The 23,705-nt window shown below is 29.8% G+C and overlaps 1 protein-coding gene and 1 long non-coding RNA gene across 3 annotated transcripts; both read right to left on the bottom strand.

Moving 5' to 3' along the window:
* Nucleotides 1-2,642: 2,642 nt before the first annotated feature.
* On the bottom strand, nt 2,643-3,797 carry LOC108333769 (transcription factor bHLH162). Of its 2 annotated transcripts, none has more exons than XM_017569243.2 (3): nt 3,633-3,797; nt 3,175-3,537; nt 2,643-3,087 (listed from the first exon to the last, which is right to left on the bottom strand). In XM_017569243.2, exons 1-3 carry the CDS (start codon nt 3,762-3,764, stop codon nt 2,902-2,904), a joined length of 681 nt encoding a protein of 226 aa, XP_017424732.1. In that variant the 5' UTR covers nt 3,765-3,797; the 3' UTR covers nt 2,643-2,901. The 2 variants fall into 2 exon arrangements, with proteins under 2 accessions (XP_017424732.1, XP_017424733.1); XM_017569244.2 differs by having other exon boundaries at nt 3,175-3,516; nt 3,633-3,781.
* A 19,070-nt stretch (nt 3,798-22,867) lies between these two features.
* LOC128194786 (uncharacterized) lies at nt 22,868-23,456 on the bottom strand. The gene is made up of 3 exons (XR_008246149.1): nt 23,278-23,456; nt 23,091-23,192; nt 22,868-22,966 (listed from the first exon to the last, which is right to left on the bottom strand). It is a non-coding gene; the product is annotated as an uncharacterized LOC128194786 (long non-coding RNA).
* Nucleotides 23,457-23,705: the final 249 nt, after the last annotated feature.

The following is a 23,705-nucleotide window of genomic DNA, read 5'->3' as shown; positions in this document are numbered from 1 at the left end:
AGAAACATAATAATGAAGTCAATTAAATAAATATGAAAAGAATCTAACCACAAAAGTGAAGCATGTACTTTTCCAATATGACAAATTTTATGCCTACTTTTGTATGATTAGTAGCCAAATTCTCCCCCTTGTTAATAAATGAAGGGAGAGATATGATCGAACAGTTTGATAAATTATTGAAGAGACAGTAACGTGGGTAATGTTCTATATTCAAACATCTTCTATTTTTGTTGGACCGTACGCCCCCACGTGTCATGTTTGTTTCCTCTTCTACGTTTCATCCTTACCATTTTTGCTACGTTAAATCTTCCTCCTTCCACGTTCCTTCTCTGCACTTACATAATATTTGTCTCTTTTCACTATTTTCAAGAACATATAACTCATCTTTGAAGAATTGCACCTATTGATCAAGTTTTTTTCGTGGATTCAGTCACAGGAACTTTCAACAAAATATACATTAATGAAAAACTAAAATTGTTCATCTAATGAAAGGAATCAAAATCATAAACTTTATACTATAATAGCAGAAAATGTTTAACTTTAAATAGTTATATATTGCTTGTTACGTCATTCATTTATTTCATGTTGCGTCATAATTAATCGACCTTGATTTGGGCAAATATGTAACAATTATATTAAAATAATAAAATTTATAACATTAAAAGAGTAATATCTCATTAATAAAATTCAGAATAATAGTATAATGAATTGTAAAATACTAAAATTATATTTTAACCTATTTAATTTAATTGGAATATTAAAAAGTCAAACTAAACGGCTGAAATCAAACTCTGAATTGAAAGTGGTTTCTTTTAATTGGACTTGAATGTTCTTTTGCGCGTTTAGCTAATTTGTTCTTTTATTGGTTACTGACATGGAAAACTAATGCTCTGTCGTAGAAACGGGGAAACAAATGTGATAAATTTACAGGACAATTATGTTTTAGAAAAAAAAATATTTTTTTTTAAAAGTCAAATGTTTTTCGGAAAATAATCTATGTTTTAAATAAAATTAATAATTTTCAGTGAAAATCAATATTTTTTTTACGAAAATCCGGTTTTCTTTGTTGCTGTTGTTACTGAAAATACATGTACTCTTGGTATATTTGCTTGTTTATTGCATTAAAATAATATAATTAAAAAACGTAAAAACTAAACAGTTTTGCATGGATAATTGGAGGAGTTATCCCGTTATTTTTTATTTCAGAGGACACTCAGAATAAAAATTCACCATATATTATATACAAGTAAATTATCAGAAATTAGTATCCAATTAATCATTATAAAAAAGTTACATATTTGAGATGAAATAATTTCTAATTATTTTTTTTTAATTCCTTGCAAAATTATTCTGTAAAGAATTAATAAAAAAACATCAAAGAAAATTTTCATTACTAAATATAAGTAATTAATAAGGGATGAAACGGTTTCGCCGTAATCTTTAATTATTCTTTAAGAGATTCATAGCTATTTGTCTCTAGATATTTGTAAGTAAATTTGTAGTACCAAGTTACTAACTAACATATTTGTAGTAAATATTTCCTAGTTATCCCTAATTAATTCGTAGTAAACTGTAATAATTTATCATTAACGAATCCTTAACAAAATCATAGTAATATGTGTAAGCTAAATCTATAAAAAAGTTAAATATTCTTATTTGTGTCTTATAAAATGCATACCATACATATTCAATAAATATAACTAAATAAAAAAAAAGTGTAATAAATATTGTCAAATAATTTGTAAAAAGCATGTCAAATTTTACCATATCCAAAATACTGAAAGTCAAGAATATAATAAAAAAGTAAACTTTTAGCATCATAATTGTCAACATACAGGATTAAAATAGAAAAAGAAAACATCATCATTTTTATTTTTTTTATTTCCCCGTATTTTTTAATTGATGGTGATGTTATGTTTAATGTAAAAAATATTTTTGTCTTTAAAATATTTATTTTTGTTTACATATTTTGTATGTATATGCTATTGCAAAAGTATTTTCAATTTTACTTATTCTTATATTTTGTGATGGCATATTTGCTTGTACCTTCAATTAAACTTGTATCTATTGTGACTGTGCCTCTATTTGTGATTGTTTTTCTACTGCTTTTGAGATTCTGTTTATATATTTCTACAAAATCTTAATATTTGTAATATGTTGTATATTTGATCTCCATTGTCAATGATATGTATTTTGATCTTAGATTATTTAAGATTTCTTACACTGACAACAATTTTAGTACTGATAAACATTATTCTGATTTTCGAGATACAAATACATTGTTTTATTTCTAACAATTTTTGAATCATAATGGTTTTGGTTATGATTAAAAATCATTAGTTATAATTAAAAAAATTATTTTGTGTCTGTATTTTGTTATGGGTGAATTTTGTCAAACAAATATTTGAAGAAGACGATAAATATTTTCGTTTGAGATATTGCATTCCCTATTGTAAATCCTTGACCATCGGTCTATGGTTAATTTTTTTATAAGATGAAGGTTTACAAATATTTTTAGAAATAAAAATATTTTTCAAAATATAATTTGTATTCAAGATTTTGCAAAAGGAAAGTGAAAGAAATTAGTAAAAAATATTAAAATTTTAAAAATTTTACTGACCTAATGATCTTGACACTTATCATCAAGACAGAAAGACCTTATTTCTTATTTCGGATAAAATCAAGTAACACTTATTACAATCATAATCGGTGGGTATTAACATTTGTATAAATAAAGAAGTACTCATTGTAATGGAAATAAAGTAAACACTTATTACAACATAACACCATTTTCCTTTTTTGGAAATCATGTCTTTTTTTTTCTTACACCAGAGGCTAAAAGCATTACCCTTAATTTCAGCTCACATAAATTTATGTATTTTTTCCTTGTTTTTAATTTCACTAAGGATTTGGTTGTAAGGCATTGTGTGGGGTAGGATCTAGAAGAACCCATGGAAGAGTAGCTCCAATTTCAGAACCCCATAACATTCCAGGCTCCATTTCTTCATTAGAGATGGATCCGTTTAGGAACCATTTCAGCTTCTCACTCACTTTGCTAGCTCCAGAATGGATCATAGATTGCCCAACCTAAGTAATCAAATAGAGAAAAATGGTTATAGATTTCTTCATGGTTTTCTTTTAAAGATGAATTAAGACATAGATATATATACTAACCTCCCCGTGCACGACATGAATCACTGAATCTCCAACAATTGTATAACTGGTAGTGATTACCTCAACATTCTCTTCACGCAATATTCTGATAATTTCACAGAAAACAAAGTGGTTATCGACCCCACATGTTAGAATGACTTGAAGCACAGAACCCTTTACGTGAATCTCCATTTTTGGCGGCTTTTCGCTTCCTCTTGTTTCAAAACCACTCGATAAACCACTTCCACTTCTCTTACTTTCCATTAACCTTTCTTTCTTCTCCTTCGCCATCTTCACTTTTTCCTCCAGCCTTTTGATGTACTCCGTCGCCTCATCTATTTGATCAGGCACTGCCACCACTTGCTGAGTTAATTCAACAAAAACCTACATCATATCAGTATATATATTCATCACAGTAATTTCATCACATAATATAAAAAGTTTTCAGCTTTCATGGATAAACAAAATAAAAAACAGACCTTGGGGTTATAACTAGGCAGAAGAGAGTTGAGTTCAGAATAAAGATTCTTCATTTGGCTTCGCCTGTTTTTCTCTACAATCTTTCTGTCGACTTTGGTTGAAGAAGGTTGACTTTCGTGTTGCTGATCCATGATCTTGAATTTTTATATTTAGAAATTAGGGTTGTGAGAAGATGCTTCCTTAGGTTTGTATTTATAGTAAAAGGTATTATGTTTATGATAGGATTTAGCGACAGTCAGTCTAATGTTGATAGAGGTATGAGACCGAAATAGAAAGCTGTCGTCACTTGAGAAACATCATTATTTTTCGTAGGCGTGATGCAGGGCTTGTTTTTCGGCTGTGTTTAAATCTTCAAATTCACACCTAAAGTCAGTGTTGTGCATCTCATTTTACCAAACTATGACTGCTGTAGGTCCTCCTACTACTCGATACTGTGAACTTCGACCGCTCCATGTATTATCTTCTCTGGTTTCTAAATATATTTTAAAAATTGGTTAAAATCTTATTTTTCTCTTTTAATTCTTATAAAAATGTAATTAAATTCTTAATTTTTGTTTCATTCAATTTAACTTTTTTTAATTTTTAGAAATATTCACGGTCATTTTTGTATATTAGAATTTTCATATTAAATCACCTTATCTAAAAAATTTAAATATTTAAATTAATTTTATTTTTTAGTAAAGTGATTTGATATATAAACTTTAACATAAATTTAATGTTAATATAGCGAAAATTACTTAATAGGAGCATCTTTAAAATCTTTAAGAATAAATTGAACCAAAAAATTAAAAGTCTAATAGAACTTTTTATAAAAATTAGAGGATCAAAATAGGATTTTAGCCTTCGAAATTTATTTATATTTTAAATTTTGATACAATTTTTTTAATTAATAACATTAATTGTTTTATATTTTTTAAAACTTATTAAATTAGAGTTTCGTATTAACAATTAAGTTATAAGGTGTTAAAAGGTTAAACAATTTAAATATCAAAGGAAATATATTTGACAAGTAGAAAATAAAAAAATTTAAGATAATTAGATTGAAAGAATTATATACATTTATTTTTAAGTTTAAAAAACAAAATATAACAAGTTTAAAACATACAAATTTTAATTTGGATATAAGTTTAGAAATTTAAATTATATTAAACCTATTTTGTAATTTCATATTCATATTGGATCATGTGTACTAATTTTTTTAGCTGAATTTTGTCACTAATGTGGAAACATATAAGACATAAACGAAGTTACTTTTACCTTGTGGAGGGGTTTTGCTAGAAGGGTGTAGAGTTGTCTCTTTAATTTCGGAATTTAATTCTTACATTATTATTTTGTATAGTAAGGGGTTTATATATAAGTAGAAGCATGTTGTGAAAACAGGATTATTAAAAAAATGGTTTTTGTCCTCCTTTTCGGCGTGTTCCTTCTTTACCGGAGCAGAAAAAATCCGTCCACCATGCACCTGAGAAGTTTCTCAGAAAAAATCAATCCTTCTTATAAATTTGTTTGTTAGTTTTGAATTTCTTAGAAACATTTAAAAAAATCTTATTGTATCTTGAAATAAGTTCTTAAAAACATTAATCATTTACATATTAAGAAACGGATATTGTTGTACATTACTTTTTAAGTATGTAAGGTTTTGTTCTCTTAAGTGAATTTAAGGAAGAGTAATTGAAGAGATTTGAAGATAAATTTTTTTGTCGTTTATTTGAGTGAATTTCGAGGCAAAAGAGAGTGGATTTGAAAGTAAATTTTTTTAATTTGTCACGTCAATAAAATCCTATACTAATTCTCACAAACTTTACTTTCAAATTCACTTTCATTTACCTCCAAATTCACTCAAATAAACAACTAAAAAATTTATCTTCAAATTCTCTCAAATCCTTTCAATTACTCTCCTCCAAATTCACTCAAGAGAACAAGGCCTAAAAGTTGACATTACTTCTATCTATGCATAAAAATATGAGTTGGAAGGTGATGTGAGTTTGCCAAAAAGACCAGATACTTAATCATGGCTATATAACCTGAATTCAGTGATAAGATTTTTGAGTTGACGAAAACCCACTTAAATAAAAGAGGAGTTTTTATGCTGGAAAGTTTACCAGTAGTCTTGCTTAATGCTTGGTTTAGATTTAAATGGAAAATTTATAACAAAATATAATTTATATGATTAAAAAGAAATTATCTTCTAGTTTTTATTGTTATTTTAATTATATTATATTTTATCATTTATTTATTTATTTACTATAATTAATGTATTTACTTTTTTTATTGATAACAAAAACACTCTTTTAGGGTTTGGGATACTTTTTATTATGAAGAATTTCATGTCTAGTTTATGCCTTGTTGAACGAGCTAACCGTTTTCTAGGTTAGGATCAAAATTGGGTTTGACAAAGAGACAAGAAATGTTTGCTTGTTGGTTGAACCAACCTTTCACTAGGGTTGGATTCTAAGTAATCTTGGAAAAATTGGGATACTCACTTCATTAACAATTAGATTAAACTGAAATGTTGAACACTCCTATATATATATATATATGAATCTTCACTTTGAACATTAGAATATTTGATTAGAGATATGTATTTAAAGAAATGTTTTTCATCATTATTAAAAAAATATAGTAATTATTGTATTTGAATATTTTTCTAAAGTAATTGAAAATAAATAATGAGTTATTAACATTTCAATTGAAATAAATAATTAGTTATTAAAATACTTATGATAGGACATAACTTTTTATTTAATACACAAAATTCTTCCCAGCTAATTATTATAGTTTACTTATATAATGTATTAAATGAAGTTAGTGTTTGTGAATGATTGTTTATTTTAATCATTTTGATTATTTATAAGTTTTTCTTCTTTTAAATATGATAGCTAGAGTGTGTGTGTATATATATATTGGATATTTTCTTATTGAAAAATTTTATATATTATGAAAAATATATTATTGAGATTCATAAAAAAAAACTTTAAATACATATTATAAGCATATATGATGATCAATACTTAACACATAATTTATAATAGTTCAAGTTAGCAGTTGAATCTATTAAACTGAGATATATTACATAAATAATTACTTATTAAAATGTAAAATTGAAAAATAAAAATATACAATTAAAATCTCTTTATATAATAGTATAAATAAATAAAAATACAAATATTAATAGAAAATTTAAAAATATTATGTATAATCAATTATTTGAAACTCTATAGTAGATTATGATTTACTTTTACAATTTTTGTTCCTAATTTATCGCAAAAAGTTTAAAAATTGTTTTTAATTTGGAGATTTGTTTGTTTATTTTTCTGGTAGTCGTCAATCTTCACCTGCTTATTGCCGTCATCATTCGAAACAAACACACATGGCATAGAAGGAACTTTCAGCGAAGATACCCACTTTTGACACTTGTTTCAACGTTCAAATAACTGATTCAGATATTCAAACTCTCAAACTAAATAATCGTGGCCAAATTCTCTGTACCTAATTCATATATTTGGATATGAAAAACGGATTGACTGTAAATCAAGTTGAGTCTTTGTCTTTATTCTTGTGTTTTCTCTTGCTGTAAAATGTTTGGAAAAAGGAAGAAAGTAATCTCACTTTCAAGTTTGTTGTAAAGTTTTTGGACCATAATGTCTCAAGTTTTAGTGTTTCTTCGTTTATTTATCCAACTGACAGCTCAATCAGGGAAAGTCGCTTCTACTCAATTTCTGCATTTTGAACGCTAATTCTAACGGGTATTCAATTTCTAGAACCGAAATTTTCAAATGTTTTAAATCATAAATTTAAATTTTATTAGAAAGTCATTTTAATTCTAACTTAATTTCACAAATTTACAAAACTAACTTATAATATAAGATTTATATATATTATAATTTAGCATTATCTTTGATTTGAAATTTTTAACGAATATAATAATAATAATAGATATTACATATTTAATTAATGTAACCCTTCTTACAAAAGGATACGTGTATTTCTTTCTATGTACCTAATTTTCTTATCTATTCTTATCATCACTTGTTTTATATTATGATTTCTCCTGACAAGTATTCCAAAATAGGAAAACAGTACGATGATATTACTACAGTTTAAAATAAGTGAGAATCGTTCTATGAATGCACTCTTATACTTCCTATTATATCTTTCTAAAAGTTGACTGTTGACTAAAATGATTATTCGTAACATCTTAAAATACTTTTTAGGACCAAAACGTTTTGTGCCATTGGTTTACACATCTAAATTCATTGTATCCTTCATTCATTTATCAAATATAGCAGATAAAGTGAATATTAACTTACCCAAGCCATGGAGATGAAGTCATTAGTAGGGCCACATATATATATATATATATATATATATATATATATATATATATATATATATATATATATATATATATATATATATATATATATATATATAAATTATAAAAAAGATAAACTAAAGTTTATTACATTTATTATTTTTCTCTAATCTCGTGTATATAAATAATGTGTACTCAATTTTAACAAATATAATAATTTTAAGTTTTTGTTACGATTTAGTAAAATATCTACTAGTTGATAGTAAAAATAACAAATTCAATCTTGATACTTTCATATACTAAATTTTCATAAATAAAATTACAATCAATCTTGATATGTTTATTTTAATGAAAAATGTGATTTAAACTAATATAAATAGTATTTTTATTTTTATATATAAATGTCATGAGTCATCTTTAAATTTTAATTATTTAAGTAATTATACTAGTCAAATAAGTTTATTGTAGCATCCCAAAATACAGTCTAAAACTATATAATAGAATAATCACATTTAATAATATTACAGCTCAGTCTTACATTAAAAGAGAAGTACGCTTGTGGCCGAACGACCTTATAGAAAGAACTAAAAACTTAAACTGTACAAGATAAGCAATTCTGACCGAACGGTTTACAAAAGCCCATACCGAACGGTCACACAAAAGCAAAGGGAAAATGTGATCGAGCGATCACCTTACTATCAGACTATACTACTGACCGAACAGTTCTACTGTTCGGTTTTAACTTCTACTTCTACTAAGTTTTCTTCTTCCAGCAGCTCGTCTCCTTCTGTTCACATCCACATGGATGATCATTGCAATAGAAATACAGACGAACGTACAAAACAGACAAGACAGGAAACATAGGGTAAGCTTATGTAATTCAATTCATGTATAAACATATATTTCACACAATCAACCAAACAAGATAATTCATCACTCGTTCATGCAAAGCCTAATACTAGACTAACTGTCTGGACTGTATGAATTCTGTGTAGCTACGACGTTCGTGCACCCGGATGATGTAGTAACTGGGATACCCTCAACAGCTGCCACCCGAGGTTAGTCCTATATGTCCAAATTAACCATAAGGACTAGGACCTCCTACTGTTCCTACACATGACTTACCCTTCTCTACGTGAGGAAGAGTAATCACGGAACATCAGGATGAACCGCCAGCTTAGCATGCCCACATTCATACTTTACCAATTTCCAATATACATTCATGAGTTATTCCTCCCCGGAACACTCGTCCATAATCCAAAACATCCATATCATATTCTTTTCATCTTTCATTATTAATAATCTCAATTAAACCCCTCATACAAAGATCACTAAGGATATCAAATACCGAACGTTAAACATCAACCGTGAACCAGACCGAATGCTTGGAGTGAGACCAAAGGTCTCCAGTTCCAAACAGATGAAACCGAGAGATGGAATCATTGGTTTTAAGAAAAGGAGTGATTAACATAATAGTTCGCAAGAACGATTAGGAATGAAACGTTTATTTACTAGGTGAGCCAATTGAATGAACTAACTCCCGAGTTAGACTGAACGCTAATAGGCCTAGGCCGAATACTAAGACTCTAGGCTGAAACCAATATAAGACAGACACTGTGAAAACCTCAAATACAGGTAAAGAATTCAATCAGGTGAATAGACCGAACGTCAATAAATATACTTAGCTTTTGAATAAGTTAAACATCAAGAACAATCAGAATGTCAGTCGAAGACCAAGCACCGAAAAGGGCGAACCCTATTGAGTTTGAACTAACGTTCATATATATGTATATATATTTTTCAGAAAGGAGAATGAGTACCTGGTGTAAGACCGAGCACTTACTCAGCACGAGCGCTTGGTGGAAGACCGAGCACTACTCAGTAGGAGCGCTTGGTGTAAGACTGAGCACTACTAAACTTATAGTAGAAAGGCTTGATAAATATAATGAGATACCATTTTGAGTAGTGTTTAAGAACGAACGAAAATATACAAATACATATAGATATACTTAAGTTTATAACCGAATACCAAGGAACAACTACGCTTGGCCGAACGCTCATGCATAGTATTACAAAACGAAGACGCTCGTCCTTAACTAGGATTCTTCCCAAATGAAAGAATCCAATTCCAACCAAGTTTACCAGAAAAACCGAACGGTCAAGGACCGTTCAGTGACAAACGTACACTTTCATAGGAAAATTTCATACTAGAATTCTTTATATCAATTCATCTCTCAACATCTATTTTCATAAACTCAAACATCTATATATCATAATAAATAACATACTTCATATAGTCAAAACATATCAATAATCATACTTCATATACATTCCGCCACTCAACAAACATGCATTCATTAGCAACGAACGTAAAAACGAACATACAATTAAATTATATAAGCTTCCCTTACCTCTAATGTGACCGAACGCTCACAGCTCATATAGAATAGCTCACCACCAGAAATCTCAAAATCTTACGGTTCACTCTTTATGAAACTAAACCAAACAAAAAGCTAGAAATGGGCTCAAAACGAGATTATGAACTCATGCAACCAGAACTTGGTTTGCATGTGCCAGAAAACAAACGACTAAAGGAGAAGAAGAACTTACTAGTTCAGAACCCAAAATCGATCGGTTCAAACTAAAGCTCTTAACACCGGCAGAGTGGAAATGTCGCCTGAGTGATGATCGGAGGAAGAAAAGGTGAAGCTTTCTTAGAGAGAAGATGAAGGAGATGTAGAGAGAAGGAGGAGAAAATGAGATTTTTCATAATCTGGGGAAGAAGGGTGCATGCAGTGAGTGGCGTGGATTTCTGAAAAATCAAAGTTTTCCTTCCAACGTCAAAAACGGACGTCCACTCAGCTGCTAACACCTGCCTTCGCCCATCTGAGTGTCGAACCCCTCGCTTGACACATTGAATCCATTAAAACGGCACGTGCGTGGATTTGAATGGTTCTGACACTTACAAATAATTGAGATTATAAATTTTGTTTTTTGTTCTGAAAAATCAAATTATCCATAGAGACATAATCTCTAATCATATTCTAAATAACATACAATTTAATATAATTATTATGTCCATATAACAAACTTTTTCAATATATGAATATATTTAAAATAAATTTTGTATAAGTATTGATGGTGAATTAAGAGAACACAATGGCAGAATTACATAGTTAAAAACATTAGGTCATCAACAAAACACAATCCCAACCATTAAACCCATCTCAAGATTATCTCAATTGTATAGAACATGACGATGTTTAGCTTAACCAAAATAATCTTTTCCAATTATGGGTCTCGTATGCCATAACACATTTCCAAAACCCCAACACATAAGTTCAAATTCCTCTGCATTTTATTTGTAGCCAGAGATTACGAACCGTGATCGTGTAGGGTCTCATGCATTTGAAGGTTTTAGGAATCACCATTGTTGTCTTAGATACTACAATAGGGTTGCAGTGAGATTGAAATAAAAATCAATCAAAGTTAAAAAATACTTTAAGTGATTGTGTTATGAATAGGATTAATCAATGTGTAAGACCCATGAAAAATATTTACCTTAATAGTAACAATTTTTTTACTAGTAGTAATAAATTTCTTTGTGAATGAAAAATATAATAAGTTTATAAAATGTGGAAAGCTAAATAAGAAATTTGGGTAGCTTAAATGGTAGAAAATTGTGGGGATTTCAAAAACATGGATTCAAACTCTTTTCTACATTTTTCTAAAAATAAAATAAAAAAAAAATAAAAATATTGATAGTGGATAAAGCACTCCAGGTTTGAAGGCATTATTGAGGGATCCAATATGTCAAGTGGTGATTAAAATATTAATATAATAAAATAATATTAAAATAATAAATAATATTAAAAAATTGGTGAATAGTAAAATTTTTGGACTATAAATAGCCATGAGAGGGGAGACTATTCTGCACAAAGAGAGGAAGAATCAGTGAGAAAGCTTGAGAAATAGAGAAGAAAGAGTTAGGAAGAAATTTTTAGTTGCAAGAAGAGTAGAGGTTCTGGAGGGTTTTCGGGGAAACAAATTCTGAGCAAGAGATTAAGTCTGGAATAGAGGTAGGGGAGCTAACCTTTCTAAGCTTTTATATTATGATTTAGTACTGTTTTATTACTATTCATGTCTTGAAATTTTGTGTGAATACTGTTAATGAAAAACATAGGTGCTTGTTATATATCTATTTATATTGAATTTCTGTGTTAATAATATATGTTGTTGTTTTGAATCTATAAATAACAAATTTGTTAAAACTAGTTGATGAACACTTTGGCTAAGGAAAGACTTGGTACTTAAGTTGTCCATTGTGACGCAGCTCTATTTCCTGGAAGTCTACTCGACAAGTTTTTAACTTAAATCTTGTTGAACAGATTATGTACTATTAAATTATTGTGCAATATATCTTGTTGGAATGAAATTTCTGATGAATTCATGTTATTGTGGTAGATATGGAATTATGAATTATAATTGTGATGGTAGGATAGAGGAATCTTAAAAAGCGGAGTTGGTACATCCCTGATCATAGAGCAGCCCTGGTCAAATCCAGTAAGTTGTGACTAGTCATATGTACTGGCGTTTATGGTGAGTTTGATTCGTCAAACATTTGATTCTTCTCCGGTGATCATTTATGGTGATATTTTAGTATTGTTAATTTATTTTGTGATATATTCATTTTTGTATGATTTCTGCGATGATTGGATTTTATTGGATTTGAATTTATGCATCTGAACATGATATGATTATTATGGGGAGATTTTGTAAGGGTATAATGTGAGTTGAGGAATATGAGCATGGTATGAGTCTCGTGGAGAGATTCAGTAATGATATGATATTTGTGTATATGTTGATGTTGAGGGTCCTATAGTTGGAGGTTATCCTGATACTTTAATAATCATCCAGTCTCAAGTAGAGAAGGATGAATTATGTGTGAGAGAGGCAGGAGGTCCTGGTCTATGTGCCGGTTTTGGTCTATGATGCGATTGTTGTATGATGGTATGAGGGTGTCTGACATAATTATTATATGAGGTTTGTTGAGTGTATCAAAGTAATTATGCATGTTGTATAAATGATTGGTTGCATGTTAGCTCACCCTACTTGTTTGTGTTTGTGTATGTGCGATAATCGTATAATTCGTTATACGAGAGCAGATGGAGGAATGTCGTCTGATTCAGTGCCAATGAAGAAAGAGATAGAAAAATAAATTAGAAGAATTCGAGTTATATTTATGAGTTTATAGTTGAAATCTGAGTTTAAAACATATATATATCAACTATAAATTATCAAGTGTGAGATTAAGGGATGTTACCTTAAATGTAATGCTACAATATATCAATTATGAATTATCAAGTGTGAGATTACAGGATGTTACACAATGTATATGTAAAAATTGTTGAGTATGTTTGTTAAGAGGTGGACTTTAAGCCTAACTCAACCCCACAAACTGGTTTGTAAGGTGAGGTTTGCACCTACATAAAATATATTATGAATTGACCTTATCTCTAGTCGATGTGAGACTTCCAAAAGTGTTTGTATAGTTGGATAGAATAAAATTTATAAGTAATGATTAATGTACAAAATTTTGTAAATAAAAACATAATAATTTAAGTGTCATTTGATTCTAACTTTGTCTCTTTGACCTTGGACATCTAGATGTTACTTGGAAAAAGTGAAGCACATGAGAATAGAGTAGGTAAAGTTTCTTATACTTTCCAAAATGTCAAACCCCACTTGGGTTAATGATCTCTCCACCAAAAATAGAAAACTCAAGAGTGTTCTATCTTACTTTAAAATGAGCATCTTTAAGAGTCTTTGATGTAGTTTTGAAATAGATATGGAGATCATTAATCATTATAGTCCCTTTCCTTCCCTCATTTATGTGAACAATGTGTTCAGAAATGCAAAAACTTTGATATTTACAAATTAAAAAAAAATACTTGGAATGAATAACTCATTAATAAAAAAACATTTCTTATATAATTTTTGTAACAATATTATATCAACCTTAAAATAGGAAAAAGAAATAGAAAAGAATAACTAATTATAAACATTTCAAAAAAAGTGGTTCATATCAACTAAAAAAAGAACATAAATATCAACCAAAAATCTAATCCAACAAATAGGTCCAAATTCTATTAGACCTTTTAAAAAAAGTATGACATTACATGATACATTAATTTTACACATTTCACAATTTTTTTTTTGTGTATTTTGATTTGTTGGCTAGTAAAGCTCTTTCTCATATTTTATATGTAATTGATAATATTTTTATCTATAAGTCGGTACATCCTGTGTAGATAATTATATTTTATTCTGTGTTCGTAGCTGATAAAATCTTACTTCTTTTTCAATTATTATTTCATGTGTACATCTATCGAATATTTCTATTCAAAAACATGAAAATGTCGAGCAAGGATCTCTCCGGATCAAATTTTAGCTTTAGTTTAGCTTTTGTATTTAACACTTTTACATTTTCTTATTTGGGGAGAGTGATTGAATCAATTTGAAAGGATTTTAAGAAAATTTTTTTATTGTTTATTTGAGTGAATTTGGAGGTAAGTTAGAGTGAATTTGGAAGTAAATTTTTTTAATTTGTCACATCAATCAAATCCTATACTGATTCTCACAAAATTTACTTCCAAATCCATTTTCACTTACTTCCAAATCTGCTTAAATAAACAATAAAAAAATTTATCTTCAAATCCTCTCATCTCCATTCAATCACTCTTTTTCAAATCTATTTAAGTGAACAAAGTATTAGTCTGAAAAAATACAGCAAACTTACAAATAAGATTTCAAATTTTAAAATTGGACAGGCCCAAATTTTTATGATTGGAGAGGATCGGTGTCCAAAAATGTCACATTTTAAATATTTCTTTATATTCAAGCTAAAGTCTAAAATCCAACTAATGATAAACAATCTATAAATGAGATATATCCTAAGAAAAACATCACTTAACGCGTTTTATTTTTATTACTTATGCAAAATTTAATTTTTTTAATACCACAGATATTATATAATAAATTAATATTTTATTGATTAATTCTATCTAATTTAGGGTTTTTAAGATTAAAGATTGAAAATAATGAAGTGAAACATGAGAGAAAAATAACGAAAAGCGGAACTATTTGAATTAACGTAAAATAACTGAAAATAATTGAAATAATTCAATTTTTCTACTAGCTTATTTTCACTCCTTACAAACTATATACGCTAATAACAATTTATTTTACAATGATAGATTGATAAATTTTAGAATATACTCACCACTAAATTTAGGTAGACAAGAAATGTCTGAAAATTTTAAATAAATTTTATTTATTTATTTGTAAAAAATGTAATTTTTTGTTTTACTAATTATTATTTAGAAAATATGTAAAAACGTATTAAAATCAATTTGAGTTTACTATGTTCTTCTAAACATTTTGGCCTAATAATAAAATGATATTAAAATATAATTAGTGTTACTCCATCCACCACCACACACGGCTTCCTAACACATTTCCAATTTTTTTTAATTTCAAAAGTATCTTTATTTACTTTTACCTTTTACTTTTTTAACTTTTTCTTAAAGCCCTAATTTTTACTCTCTTATTCACTCAGCCCCACACCACACTCTCACTCCCACACTCTTACTTTCTCTCTTCCTCTCTTATTCTCCTCTTTCTCTTTCCCCAATTTTCCATTTTCCTCTTTTCCCAATTTACCATTTTCGTCAAGGTTCTCTTCTTCTTTGCTTGGTTCATGTTGGTGCTTGGTTGGTGGTGGGCTTAATTCATGGTGGGTTCATGGTGCTGTGGAGTTTGGGGCTTCCTTTGTTGTTGTCTCTGATCCAAGTTAATGATTTTATATGCACCTCTATTTTGTGTTAAACGAAGAAGAAGAGAAACGTCAAAGCCTTCGACGGATCTCGATATCCGTGGACGAATCTCGAGATCTGTTGAAGGCTTAACAGATGTCCCATATCCATTGAAGTCTTTCAACAAATTGGGTGTTTTCCTCCGTTGAAGGTCTAACGGATCTCCCATATCTGTTGAGGCCTTAGGGTTTCGTTTTCTTGTTTTTTTTAGGTTATTAATTTAATTTGATTTAGGTTGTTACTTTTTTTACATTTATTTTAATTTAATATTTTCTGTAGTATTATTTATTTATAAATGAAGTGTTTGTAAAAGAAATAAAAGAAAGCATGGAAAGCTTAATAGATTATTTTTTTTTACTTTTTAGTTTATTAATTTATTGATTTGTAAATTAATTTTTATACACTTTTAAGTTATTATATTTTAATTATAATTTAATTTTAAGTAAATTATGTATTTATAATTAAATTAATTTTGGTTTATTTAATGAATTAATTTTTATTAATTTAATTAAAGTTAATTGATTTTGTTTTGAATTGTTTTATTTTTAAAGAAGAACAGTTACAGAAAAAAAAGGAAAAGAAGAGAAATTTGATTTTTATGGGAGCGATGGAGTGTGGGACTGCATTCATATATTGGTGGGAATCATTAATGAAGATGTTGGAAGTTGGAGAAAGTTAAAATTTTTAACCACCACATTAAATATGGAAGGGCAAAAGAGAAATGAGGAGGTGCAGGAAACACTGTGTGGTGGTGGTGGAGGGAGTAACGCTCAAATATAATTCGATCGGGAGTAGACTAAATCAAATCTCACTATAGCAGAAGAAGGGACATAGGATGAGGGACGTTTCATCCCGCACCTCCAAGGGCTTCATCCTGCACCTCCAATTCCTAAGAGTGCCCTCATAATTAATGGAGTTGTTGTGCATTAAAATTTTTTGAAATTCAATAATGCATTTAATTAACGGGCATTGAATATATATTTTAATTTTCACTTTCATCCCTACACCCCATCTCATTTTTTCCTCTCCTTCCTTTCTTAGAGCAATTGAAAGAGATTTAAGAGAGATTTTTCGAGAAGTTGTTCATGTTTGAGCCTACTAGAGTGCTCATGTTGTGTTGGTGATTGGCATGGAGATTGTTTTTTTAAGATTCTTGTGTAAAATAGGTGTATAAATTTATAATAAAACTCTTATTTTGTAGTTGGATTTTGAAATTCGATGACCAAGTAATCAGATATCAAAATCCAATTTTTCTTTTATCAGATTCCCATATCCGAGAGCGGAAATCGGATGTCGACATCCAAATAGAACAAATTAAAATATAGGCTTAATAGTCTATTTTGTCCCCAGATTTGCTTATTGTTCTAAAAAATGTCTCTGGTTAAGAAAAAGACTCAAGTTGGTCCTATGTTGGTAAATATTGTGTCAACGTAGTCTCTTCCGTTAAATAGAATCAAACGGAGTTAATGGGTGATGATCTCGCAACAGTTAATGGTAACGTGTCATATTTAGTTGTGTGCGTGTTGATGTGTTATTTAATCCCTCCTGCAACGTCAGCTTTTCCTTCTCCATAGAAACCCTAACTTCCCCCTAAACAGAAACCCTTGTGATGCCATGTGAACCCTAGCCACCGCCATTGCCCAACCAACCTTTCTCCCGCGTCGTAATCGTGAAACCACCGTGAGGAGACCATCAACGCCACCACCAACCCTGTTCGTCTTCACCCTAGCCGCCACCACAGGTTCATCTTCTCGCGCAACCTCCCAACACACCAGAAACCTAACCCTACAATACTAAACAACGAAACAGCACCAGCCTTCATCTTCAACCCCAAATCGTAATGCTTCGCAATCACCATCAAAGTCGCGAGCCTTCACCTTCTTGTTAACCAATCCTGATACCTGAAAACAAAAAAAAAAATCTCAGAAGTACCGAACGGTAAGGGAATGAGGGTTCGAACGGTAGGGGAATAGGAGTGAAGGAGCCGAACGGTCGGGGAATGGAGATGAAGGACCGTTCGGCTAAGGGAATGGAGGGTGAAAGAGCCAAACAGATTCATCATGAAAGGGCATGGATAGCAACTCTGCAATATTCCCTCCAGCATTCATCTTCTTCATCACGAATCTGGAAATTCCGAGAACGCAAAAACCCTTAATCAACCGCGAGCCTCCGCTGTGCGAGTGTCTTCTCATCCATGTCGCGCTTCCATGACCACCACCACAGGAATCCTCCACTATCATCAACAAAGAGCTCGCAAACTCGCAATCTCCTCGCCCGAGTTTCTTCTTCAGCCTGTAGAAAACCATATTCAGAAATCAACCCCTAAAGTCGCGATGAACCCTAATCGCGTGAAGCTATTCGAAACCGCCATGGCCAAATCGCTAGTTTTCCTCCACGCACCACCAGCAACCATCTTTCTTCGTCACGGTGCAGGGAGCAATCCACGCACCACCAGCAACCATCTTTCTTCATTTCTTTAATAGATGAAGAATTATAGGATCCTTGTATGTATATATATGGTGCTCTATTATTTGAAATAATACATCAAAATTATTCTTTAAACCTTTTAATAGTCTATATACTGATTAGATGAGTATAACAAAAAATATTATATGAGTCATTTTATACATTGATTAGACGAGTCTAAGAATACACATTAGATGAGTATGTTCATATACTGATTAGATGAGTCGTGTAAAACATATTAGACGTGTTTATCTATACACTAATTATATCAGTCTAACATTATACGTTAGATAAGTCAGTTCATACACATATTAGATTAATATATTAATACACATTAGACGATTTTATCCATTCTATGATTAGACGAGTCTTGCAATATACATTACACAAGTTTGTTCATATACTAATTAGACAAGTCTAACCATATAAATTATATGGATGTATCCATATACTAATTAGATGAGTCTAATAAAACATATTGAATGAGTTTGTCAATACATTGATTAAACGAATCTAATAATTCACATTACATCTGTTTGTTAATACACTACATATTTATGTATATCTTTTATATTTTCAGAAAGTCTACTCTATTTTTGCACATATTTTATGTTTTGTATTTTTTTTAAAAGTCTATTATTTATATTTTTATAGACATATTTACTTTCTAAACCTATAAATTATTTTTAAAATTTATTTTATTAAAAACTTAATAATAAACTTAATATTTTTTTTCTCGATCTCTAATTTTATTTTAATAAACACAAAAAAAACATCAATTACATACACATATTTAAAACTATTTTTTATCAAATTAAGCTATATATTAATATGGTATGAAATTTTATGGATTAACTTAAGCAAAACCCAATCAAATAAGATTTGGCAAAATTGGAAATAAGTCCTAGCAATCCTGATATTACATATTTTAAATTTGGTTTAAACTCTCCCTTGGTCCTCATTTTTGTATGAAAATCTCAGTTCGGTCCTCATTTTTTCATATGTCTCAATTGGGTAATATTTTTTGTAAAAATGAACACATTTTATCCTAACCGTTAACTGGTCTCAGACGGCGTTAAATTAAGGTCATATGGTGCAGAGAGAATGTGCTGATGTGTGTTTGTGCAAAGAGTGTTTTGATTGCGCATTTGTGCAGAAAGTGTTTTGATTGTAATCATTAGATATATAATTTTTTTACTTTGAAAAGTTAAAAATATAATATATGTGTTGAATTTATTTAAATTTAAAAATAATATATATATTATATTAGATGAGACAAAATTCATTAGTGGTTATGTATTAACACTTGGGGGTGGTGCAATTACATGGAGATCAACCAAACAAAAAATTATTACATGATTATATGAAGTCAGAATGAAATATATCATATCCTCTAACAAAACCCCTAGAAAGACAAATGATATTAGAAACATCAAGGGAAATGAGACTTAAGTCACTTGGAAACAAAAAAAGTGATGAACCTTTATGATTGGAGATTCCATGAATAAGGTTCATATGGGTAAAAACAGGTCACTCGTTAGTTCTGATAGCACTGAATTGATTTTAATAAATTATGTCCATTCCTATGGTATGTGTGAAAGTGCTAGAGACTGTATTATGAGAGGTTAAATTTGATATGAACATATTTTAAATAAAGGCTTAACATCTATTTCACTTTCTATTTTTGTCATTTTTATTCAAGGTGGACCTCGAATTGGTGTTCAAAGTAGTAATTTTTTTTTTTGTAAATTTTATTCAATTTGGTTCTTTTCTCTGACAACTTCTAAATCATTAAGGGTGTAGTGTCTACGTAAGCAAAAACTAAATGACTTGTCACATAGTAGAGCTCACGGTGGTTAACTTGCAATTTAGTGCAATGGAAGCTGCATTGTTGTTTTTAATTCTGGTTGCACAATTTGGGTTTTCTGAGGTAGGATTCTAGTTTTGGTTTTCTTTGTAGGTTTAGGCGAAGATGATGGTGCAAAGAAGGAGAAGGCAAAGGAGATGCAAACTTGATTGCACGGACATTGTTTGATGATTCACGAGTGACTGTCTGATTTGGGTCATTATTTGTGTTTTGGGTTTGCAGGTTCGTGAAGATAAAGGCATGATGGAGAAGGCGAACTAGGGTTTCACGTGGGTGCTTCCATGACTGCATTTATGATTCTTTGATGTTACAGGTTGGGTACAAAGATGAAGGAGATTTCGCGGTGGTGTGGTTCGCGTGGAGGAAACTCACGAATCTAGATGATGGTTTGAGGTTTTTGCGTTTTCTGGTCTTTGTTTGCAGGTTGATGCGCGAGGAGATGACGATGGAGAAGATGCGTGATGGAGGGGGGTTTCGTTATTGCGGTGGAGAAAGCGAGCTAGGATTTCATATGGGTGCTTCCATGATTGCGTTTCTGGTTCTTTGATGTTGTAGGTTAGATGCAAAAATGAAGGAGATTTAGGATGTTGTGGTTAGCGTGGAGGAGACTCGAAGGTCTGGATGATGATTTGGGATTTTTACGTTTTCTGATGCAAAGGATAAGGTAGAGTTATATGAAATTCCTCACCTTGAATTCTAGAATCTTAGAAATGGAAAACATAATTACTTTAATTCTAGAATCTTAGAAAGGGAATACATAATTACTTAAAAAAATAAAATATGATAATTAAATCCATATTAAAATCTGGTTATAAACAAACAAATATAACAGTTAACTTTTTTTTATTTTTCTAAAATATAATTACTATACTTAAGGCTTATGAAATAAAAAATAATAATATTATATTATAAAACTAATATTTCATCTCAAGTCACTACAAAAATTTGAAATTTTATCGGAGGTTTTTTTTCGCATTACCAGCGGTTTTAACCCCCGGTAAATGCATTTCTCGCGATTCGAAAAATCGTTGGGAAAAGCTCCATCGACAAATATTTTCTGGCAATTTCCTTTATAACCGCCACTATTTGCAGGGGTTTACAAAAACCGCCACTATTTGCAGGGGTTTACAAAAACCGCCACTATTTGCAGGGTTTCTTATAAAAATCGCCGGTATTTTCTAGAGTTCTCCAAAACCGCTGGGATTTGCAAGAGTTCTCTAAAACCGCCAGAAATTACTTAGTTTACGTAGTTGGAGTTTCTAAAACCGTCAATAATGAAAATGATTTAATTTTCTTTTAATTTAAATGATTTGATTATTATAAAATATGTTTAATAATAAATCAGAAGGAATAATGAGAAACCAAAATTAAATATTATTATAATAACAAGTTCAATCCTAAAAATTAACAAGAAAAATGTTCTGAATAACATTCCTTTCATTCACTTACATACAAGTTTAAGTAATAGTAATAAAATTACACTTGTATAAACAAAAACACAAAAACAGTAGCAGGTAAACTACTTTCTCTATAATTATGTCGTATGAATGGAGATATCTGCCAACAAGATATTGGGTCTAGCTCACCTGAAAATAAGAAAACAATAATTAATTAAAAAGGACTAGACATATATATATATATATATATATATATATATATATATATATATATATATATATATATTGTCGAAAAGAAAAATGACATTTTGTGATCTGCATATGAAATTATAGTGTACGTTCGTAACTTTAGTATATAATTTGCTTAAATATAAAGATTATAATTCTAATCATTTAAAACTTTAGCTAAATCAATAATGAAATAAAATAATAGCTCGAAACATTTGAACTTTAAAAGTAACAATAGTATTTTACTCTCTAAATATGTACTAGTTCTTTTATGTTTAGGCCTCGTGACAACTATACTGTTATAATCTGTTAGTCTGTTATAGCTTATTAAACTCCTATAGGGTTAGACAGATATATAAAACTTGTCTCTCACCTATTGTAAGTTGGCTAATTCATTGTACCTGAGAATACGAAAACTCTTCTCTTATTTCTCTCCGAACATAACAAAATAAATGCCCAAAAAACCAATGCTATTTTGTTTAACTAATATATTCAGAAAGATTTTCTACTTTGAAATCTCAACTATGTTTGCAAAGACATTAGATAACATAGATAATAAAAAAAGAAGAAAAGTATTATAGGAGAGGCAAGATAAAATGGAAAACATTTATTTTCTCGTACCCTATCTGTAGCCGCTTGTAATGTGACATGATCACCCCCATTCACCACTCCTGGTACATTCACACATAAAGCTATCAGTAAACACATAATCTAATGAAGCCACATCAACAAAAATAACATATCAAGATGAGAAATAAGAACATACTTTCTCATCTTCTTCAAATAATCACTATAACCCATGGGAAAAAGCTGAGCAAATCTGTCTTCCCAAGAGCAGCTGCTCTGTAAATTGGGGTTTCTCCCAAATTGTTCCTCATCTCTATCAATTACAGATACTGCTCCAACCCAACTGAATGTTTTTCCTTCACCTTGCATAAGAGGAAATGGCTCTGTGTTATCTGCTATTAATAAATTAAACATTAACATCATAAACAGATAACGAAGGCGCATCATATCAATACAAAAACCTAAAAAATTAATTAAAAAATGACACATACTAGACGTTTTTATCTTATAAGGCCTTTTAGGAGTTGTAGTTCCAGTTCCAATGGAATTTGAATCCCCATCAGTAAGCTCTGCTTCATAATTATCATCAAAGCTAACATCTTCCAATATTAATGCTTAGCTATTAATATCAATAATAAATCACAATATATCAATAGTAAATATTAATGCTTAGTTAGAAAATAGAATAAAAGAAACATAAATAAATTAAAGAAAACAATGGCATAAATAATAGGATTAGATACCAGCTTCTGGTTACGCTTCCCTTTCCCATGGCATTAAACTCCTCAACTTTATGCTCTTATACTTGTCTCTTAACAACTCCTTCCAGCAATGTTTCTGCCATACTTCCATCAATTACAATGAAGTTTTTAGATCCATATTAGTTTTAACCCTTGTCACCCAGTTAACTAATGAAATCAATAGTATTACCTTTAGTCCCACAGAGAAATCTGATTGATCTTTGCCATCATTATTCATAGATATCACAGGTAGAAGTGTTGATAAAACAATAGTCAAATCCTGCAACCAACGGTTCAGAGAGAAATGAGATAGTGTTGCACTTGCATACATACATCATTGAAATGGTGATTCGTAAAGCATCAAGAAGATAAAATAAGAAATATGTCAGATGTTATACGTTAAATGTGATTTTTCACTAGAGCAATTTTACAAACACCTTACGGCTTAAAATATCATTTCAATTTCACCAAAATACCCCAAAATGTCAAAATCCATTTGGGTCTCACAATGCACCCAACTCAACACCCAACAAAATCACGTTTATGAATCTAAAAAATGGATCAGACACTGCAAGAACAAAAAAAAAGCACCTGAGAAGGGATGGCATACTAGAGAAC

The sequence above is a fragment of the Vigna angularis genome, chromosome 11 (assembly GCF_016808095.1).
Source record: "Vigna angularis cultivar LongXiaoDou No.4 chromosome 11, ASM1680809v1, whole genome shotgun sequence".
NCBI lineage: Eukaryota > Viridiplantae > Streptophyta > Magnoliopsida > Fabales > Fabaceae > Vigna > Vigna angularis.
The sequence above is the reverse complement of the archived record's forward strand: the minus strand, read 5'-3'. Positions and strand labels throughout refer to the sequence as shown.